The 25,727-nt window shown below is 42.7% G+C and overlaps 8 protein-coding genes across 8 annotated transcripts; 3 read left to right on the forward strand and 5 right to left on the reverse strand.

The window, feature by feature from the left end:
* Positions 1-319: 319 nt before the first annotated feature.
* On the forward strand, positions 320-1,590 carry PCOAH_00024060 (Succinyl-coa synthetase alpha subunit; the record flags this gene model as incomplete). Its single annotated transcript, XM_020059211.1, has 3 exons — positions 320-361; positions 548-628; positions 730-1,590. The coding sequence occupies 3 exons, from the start codon at positions 320-322 to the stop codon at positions 1,588-1,590; spliced, it is 984 nt and encodes a 327-aa protein (XP_019914903.1).
* A 962-nt stretch (positions 1,591-2,552) lies between these two features.
* PCOAH_00024070 (Endoplasmic reticulum-resident calcium binding protein) lies at positions 2,553-3,587 on the reverse strand (the record flags this gene model as incomplete). Its single annotated transcript, XM_020059212.1, has 1 exon — positions 2,553-3,587. The coding sequence occupies one exon, from the start codon at positions 3,585-3,587 to the stop codon at positions 2,553-2,555; it is 1,035 nt and encodes a 344-aa protein (XP_019915035.1).
* A 1,930-nt stretch (positions 3,588-5,517) lies between these two features.
* Positions 5,518-7,158, reverse strand: PCOAH_00024080 (Uncharacterized protein; the record flags this gene model as incomplete). The annotated part of the gene is made up of 1 exon (XM_020059213.1): positions 5,518-7,158. One exon carries the CDS (start codon positions 7,156-7,158, stop codon positions 5,518-5,520), a length of 1,641 nt encoding a protein of 546 aa, XP_019915115.1.
* Positions 7,159-9,479: 2,321 nt separating this feature from the next.
* On the forward strand, positions 9,480-10,261 carry PCOAH_00024090 (Uncharacterized protein; the record flags this gene model as incomplete). Its single annotated transcript, XM_020059214.1, has 2 exons — positions 9,480-9,663; positions 9,975-10,261. The coding sequence occupies 2 exons, from the start codon at positions 9,480-9,482 to the stop codon at positions 10,259-10,261; spliced, it is 471 nt and encodes a 156-aa protein (XP_019914771.1).
* A 740-nt stretch (positions 10,262-11,001) lies between these two features.
* Positions 11,002-12,342, forward strand: PCOAH_00024100 (Uncharacterized protein; the record flags this gene model as incomplete). Its single annotated transcript, XM_020059215.1, has 1 exon — positions 11,002-12,342. One exon carries the CDS (start codon positions 11,002-11,004, stop codon positions 12,340-12,342), a length of 1,341 nt encoding a protein of 446 aa, XP_019915066.1.
* A 1,679-nt stretch (positions 12,343-14,021) lies between these two features.
* PCOAH_00024110 (Uncharacterized protein) lies at positions 14,022-18,097 on the reverse strand (the record flags this gene model as incomplete). Its single annotated transcript, XM_020059216.1, has 2 exons — positions 14,022-16,705; positions 16,867-18,097. 2 exons carry the CDS (start codon positions 18,095-18,097, stop codon positions 14,022-14,024), a joined length of 3,915 nt encoding a protein of 1,304 aa, XP_019914933.1.
* A 954-nt stretch (positions 18,098-19,051) lies between these two features.
* PCOAH_00024120 (Uncharacterized protein) lies at positions 19,052-20,630 on the reverse strand (the record flags this gene model as incomplete). Its single annotated transcript, XM_020059217.1, has 4 exons — positions 19,052-19,320; positions 19,439-19,886; positions 20,006-20,383; positions 20,532-20,630. The coding sequence occupies 4 exons, from the start codon at positions 20,628-20,630 to the stop codon at positions 19,052-19,054; spliced, it is 1,194 nt and encodes a 397-aa protein (XP_019914858.1).
* Positions 20,631-21,852: 1,222 nt separating this feature from the next.
* On the reverse strand, positions 21,853-24,756 carry PCOAH_00024130 (Bystin; the record flags this gene model as incomplete). The annotated part of the gene is made up of 5 exons (XM_020059218.1): positions 21,853-22,013; positions 22,473-22,578; positions 22,767-22,937; positions 23,320-23,688; positions 24,238-24,756. 5 exons carry the CDS (start codon positions 24,754-24,756, stop codon positions 21,853-21,855), a joined length of 1,326 nt encoding a protein of 441 aa, XP_019914718.1.
* Between the last annotated feature and the right edge of the window lie 971 nt (positions 24,757-25,727).

A 25,727-nucleotide genomic window follows, 5' to 3' on the forward strand; every position in this document is an offset into this window, starting at 1 on the left:
GTTTGTATTTTAATTTGATCTGAATTAAATTGATTTTATTTTGTTTGGTTTTTTTTTTTTTTCCACCTCACCCTTTCGAATTTCCCCCTCGTAAAGGAACACCTCTTCGCACCAAACCGGGAACCCAAACTGGAACCCTCCCTTTTGCTACTTTTGACTCCCTCCCATCTGAAGGAAAAACCATTTAAAAGGCACCAAGCAAGGGTTTACGTGAACCCCGAGTGTGAAGTCATCGCTGCCCCCCACAGTTGGCATTTCCTTTGTGCAAAATCACCTTTGACCGAGTATGCCACATTTTTTCCACTTCCAGTTAATATAAATGAAGAGCGGTGCTATTAGAAATTGGAGTTCCTCCCTTAAGGTAATGCGCAAGTGCTAACCTTCACTGCGGCGTAGATACGTTGGCACAAAAAGTGGGTGGTCTGTCTCTACGGGCGAATGGCCTAACACCGGTCCATTTTGCGCCCTTACGTATAAATGAGCTGCAGCCTATTAGTGTAACTGCCTACACATTTTTTTTTTTTTTTTTTTTTTGGCGAATTATTAGGGAAGGAACTTTTCCGCCACAAGTAAAGTCTTTGTTGACAAGAACACCACGGTGATATGTCAGGGGATCACGGGCAAGCAGGTTCGTCCAAGGGAGTGTGTGTACTTTCGTGTGTGTCTGCCTATGTTTTCGTTTCGTGACCCGCGTACCCACAAGAGGTACTTTTTTCTCCCCCCCTGCAGGGAACCTTCCACACCACGGAGGCAATGAAATATGGGACCAAAATGGTGGGGGGCGTGAACCCCAGGAAAAAGGGCACCATGTGGGAAAGTCTAGACAAAAAATACACTCTCCCCGTTTTCGGATCGACTATGGAGGCAAAGGAAAAGACCAACTGTTACGCATCCGTCATTTATGTTCCCCCCGAGCATGCAAAAAATGCAATCATCGAAGCAGTCGAAGCAGAAATCCCGTTGGTAGTCTGCATAACTGAAGGCATATGTCAACACGACATGGTGGAAGTAAAGCATTGTCTGAAAATGTCCAAAAAAACTAAATTAATTGGCCCCAATTGTCCAGGTGTAATAAAACCAGGAGAGTGCAAAATAGGGATTATGCCATCTCACATTCATAAAAAAGGGTGCGTTGGAATTGTAAGTAGAAGTGGAACATTGACTTACGAAGGAGTAAATCAAACTACCCAAGTTGGGTTGGGACAATCCACTTGCATAGGCATTGGTGGGGACCCTTTCCACGGAACCAACTTTATTGACTGCATTAAACTGTTCCTGGAAGACGATCAAACCAAGTGCATTTTACTTATTGGAGAAATTGGTGGGGATGCAGAAGAGCAGGTCGCCGAATGGTTAATACAGAATAATGTCGATGATGGGAAGAAAAAGAAGAAACCTGTTTTCGCCTTCGTAGCAGGGAAATGTGCCCCTCCTGGGAAGAGGATGGGCCATGCGGGTGCACTAATTAGTGGTGGCAAAGGCACAGCCGATGAGAAAATCAAGGCTTTAGAAAGTGCCGGTGTGCATACAATTATGAACCCGGCTTTAATGGGGCAGGAAATTTACTCCGTCATGAAGGGCCTCACATAGCGCCAGTTGTGCACAGCGTGGGTGGGGGACGGGCAGCCTTTCGGAAGGGACAACCCAAACACAGTACAGTTTAGCGGCGTGTAAGGGTAGATGAGTTGTTCATCCCTACGCTACACTTTGTTGTGTGTGTGTGTTTTTTTTTTCCAGGGGAAAGCCCCCATAACGAGAGAAAAGGCACAAAAACGCATTCGCCCCGTCTAAAAAGTCACCTAGTCAGACACGCAATTTAAGACCACCCCAGCGTGTCCATCGGCCTTAACAAATGGCGTTCGTCATTGGGTGAAGTTTTCACTCACGCGCGTAAATCATCACAGTGAAAAAGTGCAAATGTGTGTGCGTTATTCGTTTCCACTGGTTAGTTGCGTCAGCTCCCCCACGTCATACATTTAGTGGTTTGAAATGTGAACGACCATCTAACAACATCTGTGATCACGAAATGGGAGATTATTATCTTAGCGCCGCTTCGCTTTGCTCTGCTTTTTTTGCTTTCCTTTTCATTTTGTGATGGGGCCAACACATAACGCTGTGTTCACTGCACAGGAGAGGCCTCTTAATATAAACAACGTATTAACAATAAAAAATTTCGTTCCTTTTTTCATTAAGTATAAACGAGGAGATGGGGGTGGATAGACATGCAGTGGGGCATTCGAGGAATAACGCGAAATGTGTACCACGTGAGATGCAACTAGCGAAACGCTCAGGAGTCACAAATGTGCGTAACAACAATGGGCAACGGGTCCATTGCACTGATGAGGAGAAAAAAAAAAAAAAAAAAAAATTCATTTTTTCCTACCATCCGTACGCGTCGCCTTAATCGTAACCTTTCCTTTCATGCCCCAAACAGAGTGGCAGGCGCAGTTCCGTGCAGTGTTCCTAAGCCGTGTGCGCGAAACTACGTCCGCATGTTTTTGTGTATGTGTGTAAAAAAATGGATATTTCCAAATGGGCAACGCTTCAGCGTATTATAACTCATCTGGGGTTGTACCCTTCAGTGTGCCGTCATCCTGCGAACCGTCCTCCTTATCGCCTAAAGATCCATCATCCTGATCCAAGTCGTCATCCATTCCTGTTCTACTTCTTGTGGAGGGTAATACAACATTCTTGCCAATATCGAGTTTAAAATCTTCAGGGTATCTTAAAATATCCCCATAATCAGTCAGCGAAGTAACTGCCAGTTTTAGCGCCTTCTCATTCCATAGGTCATAAGTAATTGGTTTTCCTTCGAAGATGCTTTCCTTCACTTCGGGTATGTTAATAGAACCTGCTTCATTGGATGGGTCAAAATATACTTTAACAATTTCTTCCTTGTCTATAAAGCCATCTTTATTTGTATCGAAAAAATTAAAATCATCCAGAGCAACCTCATCGTCCTTTTTCACATGTGGGTCATCTGTTCTTGTTTGTTTAAATTCATCAACTGATATTCTGCCATCCTTATTTACATCATGGTGTTCTAAAATTTCGTTTATTTCTAACTCTTTCAAATCTTCATCCTTCATTGGATCGATTAACAATCCTACTTCGTTTATATTTAGCTTATTGTCTTTATCTTTGTCTACAATTTGGAACCTCTTTAGCAATCCTTCTGCGTGTTTTTCGACCTCTTTTGCATCTAGGTTTTGTGAAAATGCTTCATTCAATTCTGGTAAGGATATGAACCCATCCTTATCTGCATCTATTTGTTTCATTTCTACCTGCACCTGTTTCAGGAACACTTCATTCTTCACATAAATGGACCATGCGTTTAGCTCCTCCTCTGATATTACCTTATCATTATTCTTATCGATCACTGCAAACAATTTTTCTATTCTTTCTTTAGCCCCTTTGATGTCTAACCCCAGGATGTCCTTCACTTGGTCGTCATTCAGATGGGTGAGGTCATCTAGTGCGCGCATGTCTGCGTACTTCATGGGCATATCCGTGCTTCCCACGAGCACATCCTCCTTCAGGTAGAACACCAAACAGGCCACTAAAATGTTATACACGTACCTCTTCATTTTTGCGTCAACGGGGTTCTCTCTTTATTAGGAGGGTAATGGGCAACAAACGATCGGCGAGCGATTATTGCGCTAATTACGTGACTGTTGCGCTAACTACGTAACTGTTGGTTGAACTATGCGAGGCTTTTTCGTTCGCTTTGCAGTTCTTTGCGTGCCTGTGGGGGGGCGTGGCAGGATGTACATATGAAATACTCAACACGAATCACATGTGCATACAATCTGTACGGACACGTAACGCGCATCCACCAAATGGTTATCTGTTATGCTCGCAGCTTACTCACGTGCAAAGTGTCAATTTTCCAATGGGCTGATGTATTCAGGATTATCCTTCCTCTCTTGTTTCACTTCCTGTGTTCGCGAAGCTAGTTTTTTTTTTTTTTTTTTTTTTTTTTCTGTTTGGTGATATCCTAAGCAGGTATAATTCCTCGAAGGTTAGTGAACAATTAGGGGTTCCTCAAAAATTATTTTTCTTTTTTCCTTTTTTTTTTCATTTTTTTTTAAAGGTCGCTAAATTAGCTACATGTAATTTTTGTACCTACCCTTTTCCGATGAGCTTAAATTACTGCCATGACATACGTGCGTGCGGTGGGACGAAGGGCTGCCTCCCAACTGATGCACATCATGCCGATGATCGGGCAGCTGGGTGAACTTCCCAGTGGGCACTTCTTATCGGTGTGCTTATTCCCCAACGTGCTGCACGCGCTACCCACGAGGCTCAAAAAAGCGGCAGATACGAGGTAGGATGCCCCCCATGCGCACTTAAGCGTGCAGCTCCCTTGGCCAGAGTAAGCGATACAAGCAAACACACCCACATACACGCACATACATATACACATACATACAAGCATATATACATACATATATACATATTTACATGCACGTGTGTACCTTTTCGTGTGCTGTGCTGTCACCTCCCCGGGGGAAGAAAGTACCTAGTGCACTCTATTCATTTATTTTTATTATTTTTTTTTTTACTCCCCAAAGGTTGGAAATTGCTTATCCATGCAATTCCTCTAATGACTAAATGTTCCTCTCCCGCAGGTGCACCTGCACACCTGAGGTGTTCCTATTTAGGTGCGGGTTAAGGTGCGTACTAGGCGCATACTAGGTACTCCTTAGCCTCGCATAGCTTCGCGTCAGGAATGTTATATGCCTCCCTAGCCCCACTACCCTCACCGTGTGTTAAAACACACCTTGCTAATTTATTTACCAGACGAAAAGGCGCAAAATCGTGTGCCCCCCACGCTTCTGGTGGTTAAGTGAAAGGATGGGGTAGGTAGGAAACGATGATTTCCCCCTGCAAGTGGTTCCTGCAGAGAGGTAGCATTTTTGGGTGTCCACTCCATCGTCTGTTTATTCATCCGCTTGTCATCCCATGGGCACATGTTCAACCTGGCGCAGCTGAGGGGGTCACCGTTGGAAGGAAGCGCAGATGGAACGACTCCCACCTCCCCTCCCCATTTTTACCACCCAGAAGGGGAGAACAAATCAAAGTTACACAAATAATTTCTTGGGCCTCTTCTGGGGAAATCTTCCCCCAAGTGTGTGCCCCTTTGCCCGTTTGGATTTTATTACCTTAAAGGGTGCTACACGTTTTTTCTTTCACAGTAGCTCGGTGTTCAATGCCCGCTCGACTGCTCTCCACACACCTGCGGCAAGTGTCTACCCATTCGTACGGGTTAGCAAAAAAAAAAATTAACAAATAAAAAAAGGGGACTGTTGTTTAAGTCTACAAAAATGAGTGGGTGGAGAAAAAAAAAAAAGGAAAAACACATCACTTTGTGCTGGTCACATATGCACAGGGAGTGGGCTTAAAAAAATGGGGGGCCGCTGCTCTGCGTAGTCTGCTATCGGTGGAGCTGCTCAGTAAGAGGCGGGAAAAGCGCCCCTCCGTTGGGAGGTTCCACTGCACCGCTCCTACGTCGAATCAAAGCTCGTCCGTGTAGTGCGGCGCGCTGACGAAGCGGAGCCCACGCTTGACGGCCTGGTTGATGGAGATTCCGCCACTGACCACGTCCTCCACGAACTTGTGCACGCTTTGCACATTGACCTCGCCATCGTGCAGGCGGAACTTCTGTCTCTTGGGCCTGAAGGCTACGAGGAAGAGGCAGTTGGCATGCTTGCACTCATTGACCAACCCGAAGGAGTCCAAAATATGCGGCTGATCAAACACATTCACATACATGATCTTCAGGGGATCTTTTGAAAACTTGCCAGCCACATTTTTGATATCCTCATCGAATTTGTGGTAACTCTTCTTTAACAGCTTCAAAATGAGGAAGCAAATTTGCGAATCCTTCTCCTGACACTGACCCGATTCAAATTTCTTCTTAGTTAACTCCTGGTAGGAAGTCACATGTCCATACAAATTATTTTTCAACCTATTCTGGGCCACGACGTGACTTAACTTGAGGGACAAAATATTAAAGTCGAAGTTTTTCAAAAAGGTTAAGTCCCCGGAAAGGCTATCAATATCTTCGACAAGCAAAATGGAGGGAGTCCTCACATTTCTTTTGCTGAAAAGTTGCATCATTTTATAATTGGAACTGTGAATGACCCCTATGTCGATTCTCTTTTCAAACTCTATAGACAGTGCCTTCAACATTACTACGTCGTCATTGTATGAGATGAAGAAAATCACTTTAGGCGTTTCTACATTTTTCACTAAAAAGGAGTCCAACTTTTTCTGGCTAGTAATATCTGTATACACATATGGTATGTTCTCCTGAATAAAGCTGATTAAATTTTCCTCCGTTCTGTTTCCATAAAAAGTTTCATATGTTTTATTTTTTTTCAATAAAATGATATGTGGAAGAGACTTCACGTTGTATTTTCGGCAAATGCTTTTTTCCTCTTGACAGTTAACTACAGAGAAGGTTAAATACCCATCATACTTTTTGGAAAATTTTAAAAACTTTTTTTTGAAAGATTTACAGTGGGAACATGATGGGGAATAGAAATTTATGACCAGGGAGTATGTGATGTCATTTACTACCCTGTCGTAATTTTGTGAGTTAATTTTTAACACCTCATTTTTGTATATGTCCTCATATTCATCCTCAAAGTGGTGCCCAAAATTGGGGAACCCTCCTCCTCCTCCACCACCACCTGAGGTAAACTTAAAGTGGAAGTTACCTGCACGACCACCCCCTCCACCTCTTCCTCCTCCTGCGAATTGTCTAAATATTTCATTCACAACGTCTTGATCAAAGTGGAAGCCACTGCCAAACCCACCTGGTCCTCCTTCTCCACCTGGGGATGCTCCTTCTGCGTAGTTCTCTCCATACATATCATACATTTTTCTCTTCTCCGGATCTGACAGCGTTTCATACGCATTAGCTATTTCTATAAAGTCTTTTTCTTTATCTGGAGCCACATCAGGGTGATACTCCTTGGCTAGTTTCCTGTACGCCTTTGAGATGTCCTCCTTGCTGGCATTCCTTTTAATCCCCAGCCTTTTGTAATAATCCATTCCTCTTCCGAAAGACAAAAAAAAGGACAACACTAGCAGTATTACGGAATGCATGTTGGTAATTTTTTTTCTCTTCCTCACGTTTATCACCTTCATTTTTTTCTCTTTCTTCTTGTGTGATACAGTTTTTTTTTTTTTTTTTTTTTTTCTTCCTCGTTCTGACTAAACAATCGGGGAAATTAAAATAAAAAAAAAAAATGCTGTGCGAGATTTCTGCTCGTTAAGGAGTAGAGTTCCACTCCAGCACAGTGGCAGAAATCGAAAACCTCAAATGTATCGCATGAGGTCTCTGCTCAGTGCTAAAACAAAACAAGTGTTAAATTGAATGGCTATACGTCTTTACATCAGTTTTTTTTTTCTTCTTTTTCTGACCTCTTTTATTGCTTGTTCTTTTGCTTTTCTTTTCCTTATCATGCCTTCACCCGAACATCGCTCATGTGATGAAAATCGGCATGGGAAAAAACTGAACGGTTTATGGTACTTTGTGGCATACCTACCAAAATTATACGTTCTTCTTCCTCCTCACAAGTAGGCAAAAAAGCAGAAAAAACAAAAAAAAAAAAATTTTTGTCACATATGGCAAGAATGCCTTTTTCTTTTGAACTATGTGCGGAGCGGCACGCGCGCAAAAGGATTTTTTAAAATGGGCTATACATATATAACGGAGCTAGCAGTATGTATGCTTTTTTTTTTTTTTTTTTTTCCATTTAGCTCCTTGCGGAAATGTTTTCAAGTTTCAGAATAAATGGTATATCTGTTCTGGCGACAGTCAAACGGGGGGGGGGGAGTATTGGAAAAAAAAAAAAAAAAAAAAAAACTTGCTTATATCCATATGTACCACGCAGGTATGCCCTTCGCGTATTTGGCATATACTTTCCTCCAAGAGAACGTGTTATTCGTCACGGCCACTTGGATAATCCGTTTTGACCCACCTCTTCTGTGGAAGCACACCAAAGCTGTTCCGTGCTTAGTGTGCTATTATGGTCATTCGGAAGAAGTTGGCTCATTGACCGACTAAGCAACTTACCAACTGGCTCATTGATTTCTTTCTTTCTTTTTTTTTTTTTTTTTCTGTCCGTCCGTCCTTTCTTTCCACGTGACAAGGTGGGAAGAAAAGCGCCCTCTACTGGTTACCGTGTAAGGCAAAAAAACATGGAACGTCCAAAGTGTTCGTTTTACTAGACCCCCGGTGTGTACATATATAAAGCCTACGCAACCCTGGGTGAGGGCACACCCATCAAATGAGAAGGAAATTACTAAGCTAACTTCCTCATCACTTCATTCATATCAATTTTGCAAAAGGGAAAGGAACTTCAAACGGAAAATGGTTTTTAATAGAAAGGCGAAAAAAAAAAAAAATACATGTAAAAGTATGGCTCGTAGGAAAACCACCCCACATATAACACATCCTTTTGTGACTCGTGTGCAAATGAACTTATCGCGCAGGTCGGGGTGGTGTTGGGAAAAAAGCATACCAGTGACAGACTACGCAACCGCGGAACTATAAGGAAGTAAACAGGTAGGACTTCCAGACACGCACAAGGGATGTACTGAGCAACTCCTCGTAAAATAGGAAACAAACTGCAGCCATTCGACAGACGGCACAGTTACGTTTTGGGGAGGCATGCACATTTTCTACTTTTGCGGGGTTCCCAAGTTGGTACGCATAAAGGTTGCACTTCCTTATGTCGTTGAGCTGCTTTTTTTTTTTTTCCAAAACGGATTTTTCACTTCTCCCCCTGCGGGTTGAAAAAAATTGCAAAAAATCAACTTGAAGGGAACTCAACCGCACGGCGTAACTAACCCTGCTGTTGGAAGTTTTTTTTTTTCTTCTTCTTCACCCTTCCCCTGAGCAGACACTTTTTTCTTTTGGCACATTTTCGCATCTCTTCTTCCCCCCGCAATTTCACACGTGGCGCTGCAAAAAAAAAATAAAATAAAAATGACATTTCGTATGAACGGTGAAAATAAGAACGCAGCTCATCTGCCATTACGTTGAGCCGACTTCATGGCGATTTATGAGTCATTCTGTATGGTGTGAAACACGTCTACATCGGTGTTCCCCCTTCCAATTAGCATTTTGTCCTGCCAGAGTAAAACTCCCGTCCCTTTTGCACCTCAGGAGGGAGTTATCCTTCCAAATGGTTTTTACCTATAAAGTTTATGTCATGAAAATCCTCACGATTTCACGAAATTGTTCGTTCCCTTTTTACACGTTGGTATGACCGCACCAAAATTACTGAGAAAGCGTCGTCTCCTCGAAAGTGGTTCTTTCTACGAGTAGCCACATCGCCAAAAGGCACTTTCCCAAATGAGCATACATCCATAAGAACTTCACCTATATACACACCAGTACTAACTCAGTGTGATTACACCTTTTTGTACACCCTGTGTAAAAAGAGAGAAAAAAAATCGAGATGGGAAACTCTGCTTCTTCCCAAAATGAACACACAGGGAGAAGACTAATTCTGTTGAGTGATGAACTTACCCAAAATTGTGGAAAAAAAAATGACGCGAAAGTTCAGGGTGGCATAAACCTGGAAGAGACGGCGACCACCGCACAGGAACAGATCAGCGCGCAAATGGCACCACCGGGGAGAGGTAACAATATGCTCAAGGAAAAAAGAATAAGCGAAGGGGGAAGCATCTTTGCAAGTGTGGCAAACTGCGTGTAGAGGCTGCTTCCACCGAAGTGAATTACTCCACAATGATGCCAACCGAGGGGAAAAGATTACCACTGTGTGTGCCTACCCAGTAGATCTACCCCTTCTGTCAATGCAACACCCCAAATGTGTACTAAGATAAACCCTAATCGGCACACCCACGACTGCGATGAAAAGAAAAATGTGACGAAAAAAAAAAGTGCAATTCCTTTTTTCTCATTCTTCATTTGTTCACACCCCACTCTACAGAACAACAATACAAGGAACTACGCAGCGAGATCCTGAATGACCTTATTAGGGAGCGCGAGAAGTACATGCATTCGCAGGTCGACCCATTTTACTTCGCAAATAATGGAGGAGGTGACGAATTCATGTCAACCCAAATGAGTAATAACAAATGTATTCCGGATGAACAGAGAATATATAAATGCCTAAAAGACATGAATGCGTCCACGTCAGGCTTTGTTAACTCCTACTCCAGGTGCTGCAGATACTTGCAAAGATACGAAAATTGTGTACATAAAATACGCGTATGATGGGAAAAGTTTTTCAAGTGCAATCGTCTAGCCATTTCGTCGTAGCAAATGCGTGGTAGCTTTTTTTTTTTTTTTTTCCCCAGTGTAGACTCCACTTCACTATGAAATGTAGACGTGCACGCCAGGGGCAACCTCGTCTGTTTCGTTATCCGTCGGGGGACATACCCTCCACGTGGATACAAACCACCATGTGCTTCCTCCATATAGGTTACCCCTTAGAGTAAACGTTAAAGCAATTCATGCGTTTTTTTTCTTTTTTTCCTTTCACTATATTGAATCATAACCCCGGTGGATTCCCCTCCATTCGTGTGTTTTCCTTAATGATAAGTGCATAGCTCCACGGCACAGATTCGTGTGAATATCCTCAGCGCATTCTCACATATATGCCGCATTAAATGGGAAGAAAAAAAAAATAAATAAAATAAAAATAACATCACTTGAAGGCATAAAGATGGATGGAAGAGAATATTCCGCCCAAATAACTAGCGAAATAGTGCAACACTCTTCTGTGCAATTCTCTGAAAATGCCAATTTCCTTAGAACAGAAAAATGACAACCTCTGAAGTGACAAATTATGCGTTTATCACCCCTTTAGCAAAGCAGCTGTTGGGCGTTTACGCAAAACCGCCTAATTCGTTCAGGTAAAAAAAAGGGGAAAAAAAATTGGAAAAATTGGAAAGAACGAAAGAGCGGAAAAAAGGACCAACACGAGCGAAAATTACCACAGCGCGTCAAACACCATGGAGGACGACTTCCACGTGGACGAGGAATACATCAAGCAGCTGTCGGAGAAATATAAAAACGCCGAGCACCCCCTCTTCATGGATGAGCTGCCGGCCAACATTGAAGAAAATGAAGACCTGCATGCTCTCTACAATTTAATGATAGACGATGAAGACGAACTAAGTTTGGCCAAAAATTTTAAACAAGTCGGAAATGATTACTACCAGGATGGAACCAAATATTTTGAGGATGCCATAATTAGCTACACCAAGGGTATAGATATACTGACCAAGTATTGGGAAAATAAGAATTTGGAAAAACGCAAGGCACAGAGGGGTAAACTGACACATGACAGTAAGAGTTCTGCCCCCGGGATTACCAATTCTAACGCGCAAAATGTCAGCTCCAAATGGATTAGCAACGGTATAGGTACCGCAAATGGGGAGATTGGCGCCGGGGAGGAGGCAGTTAAATCTGAAGTTAAGGAAGACTCCTCTTCTGATAGGAAGGGCGCGGAGATAAGCATACAAAATGAAGGTAATAACCGTGATGGCCACAGTGATGGTAAACGTGATGACGAAATACGGGGCGTCCTGGCCGACCTGCACTGCAACCGAGCAATCGTCCACTACAAGAAGAAGCGCTACGTGAAATGCCTGCAGGACTGCCGAAAGGCATACACCTTTAACCAGACAAAATTCAAAAGCGTGTACTACAGCATCCTGTGTTCCTACCACTTGGAACTATACAAAGATGCCCACATGTATGTTAACCTTTTTGAAGACATGACAAAATCGGTTGATCTGAAAAACCATATCAATTTGAACGAGTATGAAAAGATGAAGGAAATTATTTTCAAAAAATACGATGACATTTTAGAAAGAAAAAAAATAGATCAAAATGAAAAAAGAAAAGCCGAGGAAAACGAAAAAAACGTTGCCAATCTTGTCCAAGATATTTTACATAAAAGGAACATTCAGATGGTTGAAAATGTATACCAGCAAACGAACAATGTCCTCCCTGTGCTCTACGTAGATTCCTCTATGTACATTCACTTTACCGTTTACTTGCTCTATTTTGAATGGGGAATCATAGAAACGATTATCGACTTTGCGGAAAATCAATCCATCATGGACCACTACGATATTGTAAAGAAGAACAAAAACAACCATCTCCTTTTTTGCTATATCGAATTCCCCGATGATGTTTTTTTCATGATTAATAGCAGCTCCTACATTTGTGACGTCCTCAACAGGGCCAAATTATTCTCCCCCATTCTGTCCATACACATTATCGAGAATGAGGAGGCCAACCGACAATTCAGGAGTGGCAAAACGATTAAGTCCATTCCGCTGTGAAGATCGGAGTGCAAGCAGACGCTGTACAGCGTGTGCTGCCCTGTTTTTTTTTATTTTTTTTTTTAAACCATCCGCATTATTTGTACAAAGTCGAAACAGGTGGAAAGCAATCTGCAAACCATTATGCAGGTGCTGTTCCGTACAATACGCTACACTTTTACGTGCCGAAGAGGTTATTCGGCGCATTCCCGCCCGGTGCCCACTGCTCCCCAGTGGTACCTCTTTTTTTTTTTTAACCCCCTCTTCATGGCCTTCATTTTTTAAGAGGCTCCCATCCCAACCCCGATTAACACCCTTTTATAAACTTCATCACAACTGTTTGTCACCCCCTTTTGTAAAACATAAACCTAAATGACTATCCCTTCCGAGGTGTATGGAATGATACAAGCTACGCATGGCAGGGCGCTTGAGTTTGCGCAGTTCCTCTGCGGAAGCTTATACGTATATATAATTCTTTATCAGTTTACGCGATTTTCGACATGCAAAGTTTTTACTTCTTTCAGTCCGCCCATCGCTAAAAAAGTATTCATCATTTGAAGAATTATATATTAGTTCGCAGGTCAACTGCTTCGTTTAAAAAGGGGGATCGTTTGGGAACAGTTTGGCAAGGGAAAGTATTGGATGTACAAATTAGGGAGGGGCGCATCCCCCTATTCGCATATGTTCGAACGAACGAACGTGGGTCTCCACAAGGGGAAATATCGCAGGTGGCCCACCGAGTGAAAGTGTGCCATCTCACTTTCCGTTAACCTTCATGCGTATTGGTTCAACTTATATTTTCCCGTCATACGCGAAGTTCCTATTGGAAAGGGGGGCCAAAAAGGATAAACAACTTCGTTGTACGAATTAGCAACGTAAGGTCCCCGCTGTTTTCATTCATCTTTTCGTGCTTCATCACAAAATTGTAAAAAAATTAAACTTTTGCTTATCCGTTTGGAAAAAAAAATATGTACATATGTATATCATGTATAAATCCATATTTTGCGTATTTTTTTTTTTTTTTTTTTTTTTTTTTTTTTTTTTTTTGGCTACCTGAAAATTTACGAGCGTTGGCTAGTCAATCGTCGGGCGACAGTCGGCACCGAAAATATGTTCGACCACGCGTACCTTTATGCTGCGAATACATTTCCCATGCGCACCACAGGGGGGGAAAACAACATACAGGCCGTCTGGCCACATGATCTCCACCAATTTGTGACAATTTTAAAACATATGCAGCAATATCAGCAGGCAAAAGTTTATCCCGTTCGCTTTTTTTTTTTTTTTTTGTTTTGGTAAATCAAAATAAGTACAAAAGTGAATTTAAACGAAAATATGCATGAAGCACGAGATCTGGCAGCACCACCAGTTGGGTGCCCTTCCCCAGTAATGATATTTTTACCACTTATGGGAGGATCCCCCCTTGAGAAAGCTCCACATTTGCATATTTGTATATATATACATTTTTACGCTCCTGAGGGGGAGACCTGAGGATGGGTGGAAGTGCCAGGCGGGGAAAAAGTATGACAGCCCCATCCTCGCACACCCCTACAATAAAATAGTGCCATGGTTAAAACAATTGTGTAGATAGGGACGTGTGTGGAATGCAATATTGGAAAGGTGAAAATGATGAGCTCGATGGAGCTTAACAAAATGGAGGGATGCGCAGGTTTAGGGGTAAGCGACAAGATAACAAAGGGTCACAGGGACTCGGCACGACTGCCATCATTTTTGCGGTCCCTGCACTTCTCTCCGCCGCTCTGTTCCGCACCACCGTTTTGCTCATCTCCGGCTCCCTCCCTACGGCGCTGCGTGGAGCACCGGGACAGGAGGGTGTTCAGCGAAAGGGACGAAGTATACACATCACTCTCCTTGTACGCCATCAAAATTTGCATATTTTTAATTTTATCCTTCATAGTTCTTTGCACTATGTTAAGTGTGTCCTGCAGTGTATTCATTTTCGTGGAAATAATTTGGAGGTCGATGGGAGTGGGCAGTGTTTCTACATTAATTTGTCCAGTCCGTCTCTTATTAATTAGGAGCATGTAGGAGTGCCTTGAAACAATTCGCTCAAGTCTCCCAGCAAATTTCTGTTGCAGTTCTTTTAACCAAGCTACGTACTTGCTGTTAATGCACTCAAACGACGTCGTAATTTCCTTCCTCACGCTCCGGAAACAATCAGCTATTTGTATGTGTGTGTTTCTGCGGTTATACTGAATTATTGTATAAGCCTTAATCAAATATTTAGCACTTAACTTGTCCAAGTTTTCTTCATTTTTTAGCAAGTTTAAAAGTTTTGGGTCGTGGTAATTATATTTTGTTTTTTTCACTGGATAGGGTGAATCCGGGTGGTTACTCTTTGCTGCGTAATCGTTAATGGTGCAGGATGTTCCGTTCGTTGTGTTGGCCTCATTCGTTGCGATTCTTTTTTTACTTTTGCAACTTGAGCTGGGTTTGTCGATGTGGTGTGTTTCTTTCACGGTGGGGTTACTCCTTATCCTGGAGGATTCATTCCCGCAGCGGTGTTCCCTGCAATTGCCGTCCATTTCTTCCCCCACCGGGTAATCACGTAAGATCATTTCGTTACTCGCTTCATCCTCTCCCTCAATGTTCACCACTTCGGAATATTCTCCGGTCCTTCCCTCGTCGTGGCATTTTTTCCTTGGGCACCCTGCGACCGGAAACTTTTCTTCGCTCGGGGTGTCCCTTTCGTCCAAATTTACAGGGGTGCCCGCTTGATAGCTTCGTCCTTCCCGTAAAATGCAACCGCTTCTATTAACAGTTTCCTCTTCCTTTACCCTTTGTCTAGCCCTGTCCCCCTCCTCCCGATTGCGCATCACCCTGTGATCAATGCGGTGCAAGTTCCCTTTCAGGTCCCCCGGCTGCGTCCCCCCAGGTGTGCCGTTCACTTGTGGCTTTGACAAACTTTGTATGTACTCATCATTCTGTTTCTGTTTCGCGCCATAGTTGAGTAGCTGTTTAACAATTTCGGGTGGTGACTTGAGGGTGCTGTTACCACCCCTATTCTTGCTTCCTTTCCACAGATCAGTCGTCAGGAAGCTTCCTAAAGCATCACATCCATCACCTCCTTCCTCTCCTACATCTTTCTCAATCCCATTTTTAATCATAAATTCTTTTATATCGTAGGGAGGGCAATTTTCCCCTTTTTTTTTTTCCTTCCCTTGGGGGATGTTGCCATGGCTATAGCTCCTCTGCGGGAAGTAGTTACCATTTGATTTGTTCTTCCCTCTTGAATCTTCCATGCCTTCATCCAATTTGGTGGCAGGCTCACTGAATAGTAGCTTCGTCCCATCATCTGCGAAACACATCGGGTGTATACTTCTGCAACTTTGCTCATTTTCTTCTCCTGAATGGTTGCCACCACCTATCTCATCATCATCCTCTCCCCCTTGGCTCTTCTTCCCAATGGTGACTTGTTCACATATTTTGTTGATATCCGAGAGAATGAAGAACTCGTTCAGTGGGTCCTCACATCCACTTGCTTCCTTTACCCTTTTGCTGTTTTTCAATTCGTATATCTGTTGACCATTTGGCAGTTCACCCCCTTCGCCGAGATTTTTCCTGCTCTCTGACAACACACTGCAGAATGGGTTCTCTGCAAACAAATCATCATCCTCAAGAATAGCAGCCTCGCCTTCTACTCCCTCCGCGTGTTGCAAATCCTTCGTCGTTGCGTAGCTCACCTTGCTGCGCATTCCTCCGTGTGATTCACCACTGTCTCTCCCCCCGGGGTCAAGAGTGTCATCTGCCTCGATCATCCCACCTGCTTCGCTTACCCAATCTGCATGGCTCGTGCCCCCCTCTTCAGTATGCAGTCCTCCTAATGAGCTGGCCTTACCGACGCTCGGGCAACTAGTTGATTCCTCCGGAGCAGTTAGAACCTTCTTGTTCTCTTCATCCGTCAAATCGGAGACCCCCTCATCGTCGTGTCTGTCCATCCCATTTAGGGACTCATCCAGAAGTAAGGTTTTCGTTCCCATCGACGTGCGATAGTCCATTAGGCATATTTCCTTCATGGAGGCAAAGCTTACTTTTCTGCGTTTCAATTTTTCTTCTTCGAATATTTCGTCCCCACTGACACAGTAGGTGCGACTATCTGAGTTGTCCCCGTCGGAACTATTCGCACCCTTGTTGTCTCCTTTCAGCTTTGTCTCGTGCGGAGCCCCTTCCCGAAGACAGGTCTCATCCGACTCGTCCTTCACCTCCTCACCGTTCTCAGGTTCGTTACACTCAATCGAAATTACCTCCGAAATGACATCGAACATTTTATTCTTAATCGACTCTGAGCGGAACCTTACGCAGATTTCTATGTGGTCCAGGAGGCGGCCTTCGTACTGTGTCCGTAGCTTGTTTGACAGTGCGCCTGTAGGGGGTGGAAAGGGGGGTCGGCTCATTGCCATTGGTGGGGATTCTGAGCAGCAGCTGGGGAGAAAAACCCCACCTTCCCACGATTGTAGCTATATATGTATATGTATATCTATATGTGTCCATTTTATTTATATATATATATTTTTCCCGTTTTACCCAACGCGTCCATCCGCGAGCAACGAAAAACGAGCATCTTCCCCCCAGGGTCCTTGCGCACCTTCACTTGGTCGTAACACAAAACGATGAGCAACTTATTTTGGGTGTTGTAAAAGTAGGCGTAAAAGAAGTTCAGCAGCAAACATCCCCTGAACCCGTTGGGAGTCAAAACAACTTTGTCTTTCGGACTACTTGGGGAGACATCATCAGTCTGATGAGTGGGGGCATCCCCATGGTTGGTGTGGGTAGTTGACCCGTTTGTCCCATTTGTTACGTTTGTCTGATCCCCCTCTGTGGCGCTAAATGTGCTGATGAACAGGTGACTTTCAGAGACGTAAATATAGGAGGAGCTGCGCAGGTAACCCATGTTTATGTCTTTCTCCTTGGTTAGCGCCAAATAGTTGTTCCTCTTCCTGCTTAGCAAATTGGTCAATTCTGGGAGGGACGCCAAATGGGTCCGACTCCCATCGGAGTTGTTACTATACAGACATCTACAGAGAGACAAAATTTTCTTCTTAATTTCTACGTCTGGTATGTGATCGTAAGTATCCACAATCAAGTTCACATAATCGATGAGAGAGGAAATGAAGGGAATTTCTCTGATCTCTTTAAACATTTTCAACAGCAAATTGAAGGCAATTTCGATGATCTTGATCCTGGAGCATCCCACCTGCATGTACCTGTTACAATTTAATTTTTCATCATTTTTGAATTCTTTTAAAAGATCATTTAGGAGAGTTAAGTGGAAGGAAATGAGATGCAGCAAGGATGTGAGGAATGTACACATCTCCGTTTTGTACCCTTTCCATAGAATCATAAATTTGGGAAAACTTTTATCCAACTCGATGATGAGAGATAAGAATGCTCTTTGAAACTGTAAGGATCTATTATCGATAAAGTATCTCATGTTAAGACATATTTTCACTATCGTGTTGATACTGTCAAAGAAGGGTTGATTTATTTCTTCCTCCAATTTTAGGCACCTACTGATGCTGTAACGCATAAAGTGCATGCACGCATCTGCCAATGTGATCAAATTACTGTTTAGCGAGTTCACACATATTTGCAACACCCGACTCACCACTTGGTAGCTGAAGTTAAAATTTGATTCGATGTCGATATCTATTAAGTCGTTTAAAAATATAGACAAGGATATTTCCCCCTCCTCTTCGACTGCGCTCAGCTCTTGGAGGATGTTCCTGTGGTAATCCTCTATGTCTACATCGTTCATTTTGGCAGATTCGGGGCAAGCGGTTCGGGTTGGGCGCGGCGGATGCAGGAAACGTAGGCGGGGTCCCCTGCAGGCAGCACGGCTGCCCCCAGATTGGCCGTGTGAACTGGCTTCTCTTTAGCCACTCCTAGTTGCACTCCTAGTTGGGTGCCTAACAAAGAGCAACCGGTACCTGCTAACCCAAAACGCTAACCCTCTAACCACAAAACCACGCAGGTGTGCACATACTTGCTCCCTTTCCGCACCCAGACAAACAGATTTATGACATCACGATGGTGGGCCAAGCGGAGAACGGAAAGGAAAAAAGGAATACGTCAGATCTTGCGCGCGTTGAAAAAAAAAACAACTAGTTAAAATGAAAAGTACAACATGCATTGTTCACGCAACACACAAAAAATGACCTGAAAGACAAAACAAAGGAGATTTTAAAAATAGAAATGGAAATCGTTACAAAAAGGATTTCCCCCAATACGTAGTAATATTTTTGAGAGTCCACACAAGCACATTTGTATATTCACAATTGTGTACACAAGTGAATTTTTTTTTTTTTTTTTTTTTTTTTTTTTTTTTTTAAATGCTCACAAAAATGGGAGGCTTCTCAGTCCAGGATGGTGACCCATAAAATGTGCACACTTCAAATTTGTTTCTTTCAACACTGGTACATTTTTCACTTTGCTATTTGGTCATCCTGTTTGTTTTTTCTCAATGTAGAAGGATACGCTGCCCTGTGAAGAGATCCACGCTGCGTCTTTTCAATCGTAAGAAAAGAGTGAGGAAGTCCTGCGAGATTATCCCATTTTGTGCAAAACGCCAATGCTGCTTAATATTCCTCTGTCCACCGTTACTTGTGTAGAAATGGCCAATCTGTTTGTGCTTCCCTCAAGTGAACATTCCCCCCTGGGTGTATTTCGCCCCACGTCTGTTGCCAACCGAGTGAACCATCCCAACCCCCAGCTAGCTCTTTTTTTTTTTTTTTTTTTTTTTCTTCTTTTCATATTCACTGTAAATATTTCGCTCCTTCACCGCCCTGATGTACGCCTGAATAATTGTGGCCGCTTCGTTGTCTTCATTTTCCCTTTTCATAATGATGTTACGTCTTTTGTCTGTCAACTCCTTTAGAAAATTTTTCTCTTCTACTTCCACCTTCTTTTTCAGCATCGTGGCGTCCAGTTCATTGTCGATAATTTTGTTCTCTCTCAGTTTGTTGTCCCAGAGTTGGATTTCTGCGGGGAGCGGCAAGGAAGTATATACAATGCGGGGGAGAAGAGGGGTAGCCTTAATTGGGGGGGATGCACTTTTTCATGAAAAAGGCCCTTGGTTTTGCTCCGCAGCGAGGCTTACCCTTATCCATCTCCTCAATCTCCGCGTCAATTGAGTCGATGTAGTTCTGAATGTCGAGCTCGATCAGAACGTTTTTTTTTACCAAGTTGACTTCCAAATCTTGGTATGTCCTAATCTGGTCATCATACGCATTCTTCGTTTTGTCGAGCAAGGCATTGATATTTTCCAAGTCCTCTGTGAGGTTATTTACGGGCATTTGATCGAGCAACTTTTTTATGCTCTCCTCGGAGGACTTTTTCAAATTACTCAGTTCATGCTCTTTGGTCATCAATATCTGTTCAAGGTCTTTCAATTCGTCGTGACTTTTTTTCCTAACAAGTTCTAATTCATCATTTAGTTGTTTTTCTTCGTTTTGTGTGTTCTGTTCTTCCTCCTTTAGCTCTTCCAAGCTTTGGATTCGCTTCCGCTGCTCCTCGGCTGTCGTTTGGAACTTCACCAGGAAGATGTCCTGTCGGGGTGTGCCAGAAAATGGAGTCGTGTAATTGTGCAAAAGAACGATGGAGGGATGCAACACACACGTGCGGACCAGACTGTGCATGAATTGGAAACCCTTGCCTGGTCACTTACCTTCAAATCTTTCACGATGCCCAGGAACTTAAAAAAATCGTGGTTCTTTTTATCACTTAGCGAATTCAAGGTGCTAGACAAGTTTTCATTTTGCTTAAAAATTTTGCACAAACAGAAACAGTACTTTTTAATTTTGTCCACCAAATCTTGGTGTTCCCTGTGCACTCCAAGTTCATCATCCCGTTCTTTGTCTCCTTCGTCGTTCCGTTCGCCGCCTGGTTCACCTCCCCCTTCTCCATCATCCACTTCCGTGTCCACTTCACATTTTATCACCTCCGTATGCTCATACAATTTATTCAACTTTATTATGTCCTTAAAGTAGGTGAAGAATTCATCAGGTAGGTTGGACAACTCCTGCTCGTTCAATTTTTCCAGCACCTGCGAAAGGGCCCAGTGGGAAAAACAGTTTGATTAAACCATACACACACAATATATAACAGTGCACACCCCCTTGGCTATAAAAATCGTTTTGCCAAACATGATTCGTCCACATGTGCTTGTCCGAATCTCACTCATCCAGGTGTACCTCCTCATTTATGTAAGACAAATTTACTATCTTCCTTTCGAACGTCTCGATGACGTTGTATAGGCTTTTCGCCTCCACGTCGATAAATTTGCCATCCATTTAGTGCTTCCACTTTTGGTGATCTTTACGTCCAGGCTAAATTAACATTTCACATAATAAAAAGTACGAGACTGCGGGAACCCCCTTTCCAATTTGTCTCCTTTCATATCACGGGCAAACTCACCAATTGGGTAACAGTTAACATAGAAGAAACAATATGTCTTCACCCCTTTTTTGGAACAAGATAAAAAGTTAACCACTCAAAGGATTGGTAATACACACCACTATAAAGTTAAACCATACACTTTTGTATGTACTTACTCGTTTGAGCAGAATGTAGCAAAAAGGGCATAATTATAGATGGTCCACCTACACGGCTTGGTCAGAGAATACCCTATACCTATCAATGTATCCTCACCCAGTGGGCATTATACTCCCTCCGTTTAGAAAAATGAGCTCATAACGCATTTACATGCAGAGCTTATCAAATGGTTTGCAAGTTTACAAAAAAAAAAAAAAAAAAAAAAAAAAACGAATAGAACATATTATTGCACATCGTGCCTAGGGAAGGCTCACCGAGTTCGCCTCAAGTGAACTCCCATTTCGCAGATGCTCCGGAAGGTGCCCCTCGAATGGGCATCAGGAATATCTTCCGACCAAGGCCATAATGCACTTCTCGCATTTTCCTTATGTCTACCACCTGCAGGGATAAAAAGAAAAAAAAAAAAAATTTATATCTTACTACCCCCCGGTCTGTGTCTTATAAACGGCCCTTAACTGCTTTGCCGCTTGGCCACTCTGCGCGCAAAGAAGCAAACTCGGGAAAAAGGACAGTAAATAAAAAAATATTAAATCAGCTGGGCAATGTATCTTCAATTACTTATCAGAAGCAGAACTGAATAGTTTTCATCATTTTAATATTTTTTTATTTTATCCCTCCCCCCGAGAAGGCGCGCAATTGTTATTGTATCGCCACTTAAAATGGAGTACTATCCCTCTCCTGCGGTACAATTTTTTTTTCCTTCCTTTACTCACCTCATGCGTTGGCGAATCATCCGTTGGTATTTTTTCCTTCCTTCTGGAGGTCACCCCTTAAAGGTAAACCTCGTCGCTCCATTGCTATATGTAACTATTACTTCCTCTTCACAGCTGTCCAACCTTGGTGGGCAACTCACTCCAAAAGAAAAGAAAAAACACCCAAACGAACAACAAAAAAAAAATAATAATAAATAAAAAATATGCAACATAAACGGCACAGTTTATGTTAACCCCCCTTTTTGTGTTACACCATGTCTTCACTCGGGTGTGAAGCCAAATCCTTTATTTTGCTCATCAGAGTGGTGGGTGAGTACATTGACTTCAAAATTTCACTCGAAAATTTTGGGTGATTTTTCTTCATCACCAGGACGCGCAGTTTCTCAATTTCATCATCTCCTATCAAGGCTGCTCAGGGAGGGGAAAAAAAAAAAAAAAAAAAAAAAACATGTGAAGACCCAATTGTGCTTATAACTTCCTATGCAGCCACTGCCAAAAAGGTTTCTGCCAGTGGGACAACAGCGCAACGAGCAAATGTGCACTGAAGAAAGCGCCAATCGAAGGAGTTGGTTTTTTCTCTTTCCTTCTCTCTTTCTCCCACTCCCTTTTTTTTTTTTTTTTTTTTTTTCCTTTCTTCCGTGTCAGATAGGGATAACTGGTTACAAAATTATCTTCAAAATAATTTTATTCAGATGCCAAGCGTATGCTTTCATCATGTGCGTAAAAAAGGAAAAAAAAAAAAAAGGGGGGGCCCTCACTTCGATTGGCACATCTCTGTAATTGCTCCTCTCCCCGCGCGTAACAACCGCATGCGGTGATCAAAAAGGGTACTCTGAAGCCGCGCAACACCAATGTGCTCACGCTTACCTCTATAATTCTGCACGAGCAGCAGGAGCGACGTGTACCAGTTCACTGTTAACACGTTGGGATAGTTTAAAAAAGAGGCGAAGTAGTCCACACACTTTTCGATAAACTGCAGAGAAAATGGGAAGGTAGTATAATTATGGAATGATCATAAGTATAAACCGGGAATCGATGCAGAGAATCGTGATGCATCAAATAGGTTGGCCTAACAAAACTGACGTTGTCGGATCTCCATCCCTGTGGGCGCGCAAAAAAAACACGCGCTCGCAACTCCTCAAAACAGGCCTCTTCTCTTACCTCTTTGGAGAATCCATACTTTTTATTAAAAAAAAGACATAAAAAGTGGGAAATGCTTGAGTTCCACGGAAAGGTAAAAATTTCCTGCAAGCATTGTGTTGTTGTATTTATCGCGATGCTCATTTTCTGGACGACACTTCCGAAAATGGCTAGTTCCTTCTTGGTGCATTCCTAACATTTGGGGGGAAAAAAAAATAATAAGGATCGTTCTTTTTTTTTTGCTTTCCACTGCATGCGTTACACATATTCGCTTTGACGGAAGCATAGCCGGTAAGTGGGTAGACACACAGAGAAAGCCACGTTTCCATTTTTTCGAGATCTAATTTTCTCTCCAGTTGCGTTTTAATCAGTTTGGGGCAGTACAATTGTCATCATTATTTGTAATTTAGACAAAAACTAATCATCATGTTAAAACACGTCATATCGTGGTTGCAAACGCTCCACAAAGGGGGGATTTTTTACCGCGCTGCGTCAATCCACTGCTTCACCATCAGGAAGACGCGCATAACGGAAAATCTGCACATCTGTCCTAACATGCAACACTCCGACCTACCCGACGCAGTAAAGGATACAGCATCCCCCTCATCCAGGCCTTCGATTTGTACAAAGCCTTAATCAACGTTTTGTACAAAAACGTTTCTAGCTTCTTATTCTTCTCGATGTTGTCCAGAATGATGGGGAGCAAAATAAACTCGTAGTATATACACACTTCCTTTTCCTTCAATCCTGATGAGAAAAGTCTAGTAACTTCAAAGGTCGCTTGGGTGGTCCACCTTTTCGGCTTGGTCAGTAGGAGCAGGTCGAACCATCTAGGCGATTTGACCAGAACTGTTAGCGCCCTGTGTAACTTGCCCTTCTTGTAATGGGCCAGTTCTTCTCCGATAGTTTCGTAGCACTTTTGGACTAGCGCATCGAGCTTTTCCTGTTAGGGAGAGGATGGGAAATACCCGTGGAAAAGGGGGCGTGTAAATTGGTGCAAATGTAGGCGCGCCAAATGGTGAAGAAGCGGAGTGCTTATCCGAGCAAACACGTGGGTAACCCTAACACCCCACACGTTTTCTTTTTTTCTTTTTTTTTTTTTTTTTTGTGCCCAGAATTCTTCTGCATAAACTCCTCAAATATTAAAAGACGTTTATGCCCTGATAAATTGCAGCAAATTTATTTTCAGCAATTTTATTTTCGCTTTTTTTTTTTTATAAAACGTACTGGGTGGGGGAGAAAAAAAAAAAAAAGCAACTAGGGTTTTCATTCGCACCGAAAGCGTTCGTGTGCAGAGCTCACTGTAAACACGAAAGCACCCTCGATTGGTACTAGTTTTTACAAAATAAAATTGCTTCTGGGGAGAGGGCCGCCTCACGTGTAGCATTTCCAATGGACACTCTCTCTACCTCCACCACACTGTTTCCTTATCCGTGTGGTAACTTTTTTTTTTTCTTTCCTCTTCCATAAAGCGGAAAAGAAGTGTTATTACCTGTTCGGATTGCTCAGCTTTGACATCCTTCCCCTTGTCCAATTTGGCTCCCTTTTCAATCCCGTGGGGATTTATTTTCACATCCAGATCATCCAAAATGTTACTCGATTCATCGATCTGGTTTCTGTCGTAATGATTAATCTGCTCAGCGGAAAACACCATTTTATCCGCCATCAAATTTTCCTGATCTGATACATCATGGTCGACTCCCTCCTCTCCGATGTCATCATCAAACTGGAGGAACTTATCCACCTGTTGTGATTTTCCATCATCGAGATCGTCCCCACTTATCCTATTGCCATAGTCTGAATAGTCCAGATCCTCCTCATTTTGCCTATTCGCCAGATTCAGAATTTTTTGAACATCGTCTTTTCTTTTTTTTTTAGTTTTTTTTTCACTTGCCTTATTTCCCTTTTTTTTTTTTTTAAGTATTTTATTCTTTGTGACTACGCTGTTTTTTAAGTCTTCTTCAAGCGTCCCGCTGTGCTTGAATTTTTTCTTTATTTTTACCTTCGCCATTGGTGCAGACGCGGGTAAAAAAGAAAAGGGGGAGTCATACGTACTGGCGCAATGGCCGCCTATACGTATCTATATATATATGTGTACGTATAAATGTATATGCCTGTGCCGCTCTACACACACTGACGAATCACAAAGTTTGAAGGTCTTTAAAAAAAGTCCAACTCGGGCGGAAGAATACAACACACGTAATTACGAACGGCGAAAATGCGGAACAGTGTGGCCGACGCGAGTTCTATGCTACGCTTTACATACGGAGGGAGGGCATCTTACAAATGTAAAACGTTCAAATGCAAAAGTAAAAAAAAAAAAATTCACGAAATTGTGCGCTGTATAACTTTGGAAGACTTCTCTCCCCCTTCCACAATATACACAAAGTAACTGTGCAAAAATTAAACATACAAATGAAATGGCATAACAGTGATACTTACACGGTGTGGCACTTTTTCGGCAGGCTGGTTCTCCCTATAAATGAAGAACAATCAGCGCTCCGAAAAAAAAAAAAAAAAAAGGGCACATGCAAATGCAAGAACTGCTACGTTAAGTACATACACTCTAAGCTGCAAATATGCTTATATGTAAACACTTGCTTCGGTAATTCGCCACATTATTTAAAGAAGATAAAAAAAAAGAAAAAAACTTCAAATGCACGAATATGTATATGGGCATACTTTTCAACCCACTGGCTATAGAACGATTAAACAAATTATATGGCGCCAACAAATAATGGTCGCTTTAAGAAAAATTCTTCGCTCCACAGTTGGCATACTGGTGAAACGTAGATACGGGGGTTGAAACGCCGCCTGGGTCGCATAAACATGCGCAAGAAACGTGTTCCCCAGTCGTACGCACTTATGTAATGGTACTATTACATACATACTCCTCTTGTTGCGCCTTACTACTTCCTCGCAACTGGCGAGCTGAGGAAACAGAAGGATGTCGCTTTAAAAGGCGCAAAGGATTAAGCACAA

The sequence above is a fragment of the Plasmodium coatneyi genome, chromosome 9 (assembly GCF_001680005.1).
Source record: "Plasmodium coatneyi strain Hackeri chromosome 9, complete sequence".
Lineage (NCBI taxonomy): Eukaryota > Apicomplexa > Aconoidasida > Haemosporida > Plasmodiidae > Plasmodium > Plasmodium coatneyi.